At 36.4% G+C, this 6,291-nt stretch overlaps 1 protein-coding gene across 1 annotated transcript; it reads right to left on the bottom strand.

Moving 5' to 3' along the window:
* Window positions 1-4,858: 4,858 nt before the first annotated feature.
* Window positions 4,859-5,996, bottom strand: LOC144551379 (UPF0496 protein 1-like). Its single transcript, XM_078299322.1, has one exon. The coding sequence runs from the start codon at window positions 5,957-5,959 to the stop codon at window positions 4,859-4,861; it is 1,101 nt and encodes a 366-aa protein (XP_078155448.1). The 5' UTR covers window positions 5,960-5,996.
* Window positions 5,997-6,291: the final 295 nt, after the last annotated feature.

Raw genomic sequence — 6,291 nt, 5'->3', positions numbered from 1 at the left:
TGTACGTGATTATTCACATGTACCTGTGGATGCAATTGATTCTGATAGTTTGGCGAGTGGAGATGAGATGCTCTCCGGTGAGTCGTCGGGTTCGGATGATGATATCGGACAGCCCAACCAGTCACAACCACAGTCCCGTCAAATGCAATCTCGTCAATCATAGTACCCGATAACTGGTCGGGAAAATATGACACATCCGGTTAACAGTTTCAATGACATATCCGGTTTTCGGCCTGCAGATGTTGATTTTTTCGCAAGCTCAAAAAAAATATTCGATAATCCATTGGCTAAGGGTATAGTTTATGAGTCGAAAACGGCTCTAAGGATAGCAATCAATGAGTTTTATCTTGAAAATAATTGTGAGTGCAAGGTTCTTAGAAGCGAACCTAGACGTTACGAGGTGGTGTGCAGAGATGCTTTTTATAAATTTAAGGTGTGCGCAAAGCAGAACGGTCTTTCAGAATCTTGGATTATTACCAAACAAGCACTTCCACATACGTGCACAGTATCGGCAACACGTACTGATCATTGTCAGCTTACAGCAGAGATGGTTGCCCTTGCGATTGATAAGACCATTAGAAGGGATGTATGCTCTTCTATAAATCATATTCGAGATATCGTCATGATGAAATATGATAAGGTAACCCCCAAGTACAACAAATTATGGAGAGGCCGTGAGCTTGCTATTGCAAATTTATTTGGGAGTTGGGAGAACTCGTACAACTTGCTTATTCCACTATTGGAAGCCATCAAGAGAAACAATCCAGGAACTAAGTATTGTGTGATGTCGACCCCGATTGAGAAAGAAACTGATAGGTACTTCCACAGAGCGGCATTGGCATTTGGAGCGTGTATTGCAGCGATACCATTCCTCAGACCAGTGATTAGTATCGATGCATGTTTCATGTCGGGTCGGTACCAAGGTAGGCTGCTAATGGCATGTATGTACGATGCCGAAAACCAATTGCTTCCAGTAGCTTTTGCAATTGTGGAGAAAGAAAGCGCTGATAACTGGGGTTTTTTTATGAGATGGTTAAGGTTGGAAGTAATTGGAGATAATCGATTCTTTTGTGTCATATCGGATAGACATTTGGAAATTAAAGCCGTGTTTCAGGATCCAAATCTAGGATGGGATGAGACTACCGATCAATGTGTGCATCGGTATTGCTCTCAACATGTTGCCGAAAACCTGTACAAGCACGTGGGCCGTAAGAGAGAGGTTAGCGATAGGTTCATAGCTGGAGTGAACAAATGCAAACCTAGGAGGTTGCAGGAGATGTTACAAGACTTTGAAATTGGTTGTCCGGAGGCTATCGACTACCTTAACAAGGTGGGTAAGAGGAACCCTAATGATGAAGACGAACTTCCATGTCCAGAGAAGTTGTATAAAGCTTTGGACGGAGGCCACCGATGGGGGATAATGACAACAAATGGGTTAGAGTCACTGAACACCGTGTTCAAAATTAGTCGGCGATTACCGGTTGCAGCAGTCGTGGAGGACACGTTCTATAAGTTGAATAAGTGGTTTTTTGGACATTATTCTAAGCTATTTTGGTATTTTCTAAATTATTCTAGACCATTCGGTATTTCCTAAATTATTCTACACAATTTTCTAAATTTCTAATTTTTTTGGACATTATTCTAAACCTTTTAAATTTTTTTGGACATTATTCTAAACCATTTTGGTATTTTCTAAATTATTCTAGACCATTCGGTATTTCCTAAATTATTCTACACAATTTTCTAATTTTTTATTTTTTTTGGACATTATTCTAAACCATTTAAATTTAAATATTTAAATAAATAAATTAAAAAAAAATTACCTTTAACGGTGAAGACAGACCGAACAGAGGCGTGAAGAATCAAAACTGGTTTGTTCCGAGTTTATAGCTCAGTTCCGAGTCTGGAAAAAAAATTTCCGGTTTTGGGAGCTAATTCCGGAAAAAAAAATTCCGGACTCAGAAACCGGAAATTTTTTTTCGGAGTTAGAACCGAGTTTCTGGAAAAAAAATTTCCGGGTTTAGAGTTTAATTCTGAAATTTTTTTTTTCCGGAATGGGTACTTAACGAAAAAAACGAACAATCTGGATATTTTTTAATATAAATAGGTATCATCTATTGACATATCAATAAAAAATTGTGCATATCAGTATTGTAAATAACGGTATGCGCTTGTCGAACGAACGGGATACTGTTAAGCAATTAATCGGTATGCGGCCGATTAATCAAAATTATGCGGACAATTTTGTATTTTCATTAAAATTATGTGTATATATTCATAATTTATTTAACTCATCAAACTTATCAAATAAACTTAATTTAACTTAGTTCTATTATTATAACATGAAACTACACTTAACAATACACACGCACTTTACATGTGTAAGTAACACATTTATTTAAGTAAAAAATAAATTCGAGAATTAAGCATTTTCAAACACTAACAATATATTATTTGAAAGACATGAAACAATCCAACATAAAATCACCAAAGTTAGTTTGTAATAACAACATAATTTAATATATGAGCATGATCTACTAATTGAAAAAATTACATCAGTAAGTAAGAAAAATATATGGTATATATGTAATAAAAGAATTAATCAATTAATTCAAAATAAGTGAGAAGAAAAAACATATATAAAAAAATTGAATGTATAGCCAAGCACAAATAAAATTGCAATACATGTTTATGAAACTTATTATCACACAGTTACAGAAAAAAAAATGTAAAAAAAAATAATCACTGGAATAAACGAAAATAAATGGGAATAAACGGAAAAAAATGGACGATCAAATGAGAATAAACGAAATAATTGGGAATAATCGAGAATAATCGGCCAATTAATTGGAAAAATTCACTAATAGACCTCCGATAAGTGTATTCATAACTATTTGACAGCCATTAACAATTAAACAGGCATATAATAGGCCGTTAAGCCCGTTTTTTACAACATGGGTATATATATGATGTAGATTATTACAATACAAGTAATAAATTCTAATTTACGCTCAATTCGGTTGCAAGTGTACAACCTTATCGAGTAGTACTTAGGAATCGTCTCCACAGGGACAAGTTGGAATATGAAATCTAACCTAACAATTTAATTTAGTAAAAAAAAATAAAAAGATTTTTGTTTGTTCAAAAGGTTGGTTTGATTGTGATTAAACTGAATTAAACTAAAGTTTTTAAGATAAAGTCTGTTTTTTAACAAGTATTAGAAATTAGGGTTTCTTAGGATTCCTATCCACTAATGTTACGACTAATTGGTTTATAAATTTTGTTCTAATATTTATGAAGGCACAGTTGGGTATTGTAGGTACAAAGTGATATCTCTATATTAATACCATCTTTAAATTAGAATAAACGTCACCTCTCGGTACTTGGCTACTCTAATCTAAAGTTATTAAGTTCTTACTGTCCTAATTGATCTAGAAAACTATCTTTCACCTCTCGGTACTTGGCACAATTTTCTAAACTATTAGGTAAAGCCCGTATAAGACAAGCGTCACCTCTCGGTACTTAGCCTATCAAATACTCTATTCCTTATGGTCTGGACCTAATATTCAATTTCTCAATTGCAAATACTAAATCCTAGGGTTTCATGTGATTTCGATTAAGTCTTCACAATCAATTAAAATAAAGAATAGATCATAACAAAGAACAAGAATATATAAAATAAAACCAACTAAATCATAACAAAAGTTTCAAGTACAACCCTAATCAACCCTAGAAAAGCCCTTAGCCAGTCATGGCTAAGACACAAATGAAATCAAAAGAATAAAAGAGTTCCAAAGGAAAGAAATTAATAAAACCGATTGATCAATGATCTCTTCTCCCTTCTTCTCTCTTCTTGCTTTTCCTTGTTCAAAACCAGAAATTATCGCTATGTGTGGAGAGAGAGAATGAGATAATGGATGGGAAGAGATGATTATGGATATCTGTCCTTGAATGGGAATTAACCTCCTATTTTATAGCCAAGGGATATGCCCAATAAAGATGCTAGGAAGTGGAGTTAGTGGGTGCTATATTTGGCTTATTTTCCAGGATGCCTTGTCCATGTTTGACTGTAAAAACGTGTCCATGATGTGTCAAAAATAGAAACCGTGTTGAAAACATTTATTTCTGGCTGTCTGCGAGATTAGTGTATCCGACCGACTCCAAAATTCTTTTTTTAGTTTCTCGTGTTGTAGATCTTCTTGCTAGCTTTCCAAAAAGTGGTCGTAATCCTAAATCAGAGTTACGAGTCAAAAGTTATGGCTATTTTAAGATCAAGCTCCAGTTATGCGTTCTGCTACAGTGCGGACCGCAATAGGCTCGGTTTGTTCCTGTGCGTCCAGATTTCGTCCGCATCGAAATTCGTGCGTCCGCACGGATTTTGATGAATAACTTATTATATGTTTTTAAAATTGGCATGCGTCCAGAAATCCATCTAAGTACTTATTGTAGCCATATCGCAAACCGTGTGTCTGCACTGAGCATTTTTCTTCGGTTTTCTTAATTTTTCTTCATTTCCTGCAAATTAAAACCAAGCAAACGCAGTAACTTGATCCTAGATGTATTCTATTCACTTTATATTCAAAATACAAGATATTTGGTGTTATTTCGTGATAAAAATCAGATCGAATATGTATATAATTTAGGTCTATCAATATAAAGGGTCCAAAAATTTCTTTCGCCCAGGGTCCCAAAATCTTCAGGACCGACCCTGGTCCAGCTTGCTTATTTCTTTGAAAAAATTAAGTTTGGTTTTATTTTTTATTTAAAAAAAAAATCCAATTACCATGCGAAATTGCCAACTCAGGGGATAATAGGAATGGAACAAAAAAAAAAAAAAAAATTACAGTGAGCCTATACATTAATCTGCTTTAGTCAGTTTGTTAATAATCTTTGTTAACACAAGATCTCTAGCCCACGTAATATGCTGTCTATACTGATCATTTTTTTCTTGTAATTGCTCAACACTGTTGGTGAACCCCCCCATCTTTCTCTTAATCTCTTCCATTCCAAGCCGCATCGCCTCATTATCCGTCAGAGCAAAATTAGTGTAATCCAACATTGACTTGATCTGAATCTCTAAATTCTCAGTGAGAGCCTTGATCGAATTCACGTCAGATATACCCATTGATTGCATTAGACTTAGGTCACTTAGCTCCTCTTTCTCACCTTTAATTGCATCCCTATATCCCTTAAATAATGAATCGATCCATGTCCCCACTGATCCAACTGGGACTGCCATTGCTGCATTTGCAAGAGCAGCAACAAGAGGAGGAGCTGATACAGCAGCTACAACAATTGAACACAAGATTACAGCCACAAAAGCCGCTACAAAGATTAATCTCGAAATCTTTCTCCAAGACTTGATTGACTTCAGCTTCTTATCGAGTTTGTTCTTTCTCTGCAGCATTTTCTCAAGCATTTCTAGATGCTTGCTTTTCACCGACTCAAGCGCTTCAAAGAATTCAGGTGTGAATGGTTCGCCCATCTGCTTAAACCTCTCTAACTCGTGCAGTGTCAAAGAAAAGTTATTCTCTTGGTCGCAGCTTTCTTCTTCGAATTTATTTAACTCCAATTGGATGGAAGTTTGACTATCTCGCGCCCTTTTTAAACAGCTCTCCAAGCAATTGCAAAATTCGAGCGACTTGATGCTGGTATCGAAGTATTCCTTAACGAGCTGAAATAGATCGGGGGAATTCCATATGTCTTTCCTGGCATCAAGAAGCATTGGCACCATCTCACGGTTCAGGTCGAGTAGGCCTCCAGTGACTTCCAAGAGGGACTGTACGGATCCAGTGCAACTGGCCACAGAAGATAAGACACGCGTCGTCCGCTGCTGTAAGTTTGCGTCGAAGGACTGGATCTGGGGATCGGAGCGGCATTGTTCCGAGTAAGACCTCAGCAAGGTTGTGAATTCTGAAGAGGTGGTGTCGCTTATCGAGGTGCTATGTTTACAGCCCATGGAGTTTAAGTTCAGGAGCAATCGATGGAAGATATTAGGAAGAAAGAGAATATAAGAGGGTAACCGTGTGGACTGTTGACTGGGAATCCAGTGCTAATTGCGCACTGGTATACAAATGAGATGTAAGGGAAGTAGAAACTGAGAGGAGAATGAAGATATTGTATTGTCATTGATTGGTTATTTCAGTTCAAGAGCACTGCATTTATACACACAGCTTTACAAAACATAACAGCCTATCTAACAAATCTATAATAGCACGCCTGTTGACTTGTATGCTCTAGACTTGGCCAACATGGGACTTCTTGTAATACCCTGCAAAGGCACAAATGGTC

Source organism: Carex rostrata, chromosome 3, assembly GCF_964058835.1.
Source record: "Carex rostrata chromosome 3, lpCarRost1.2, whole genome shotgun sequence".
Taxonomy (NCBI): domain Eukaryota; kingdom Viridiplantae; phylum Streptophyta; class Magnoliopsida; order Poales; family Cyperaceae; genus Carex; species Carex rostrata.
This window is presented reverse-complemented; position numbering and strand designations above follow the sequence as displayed.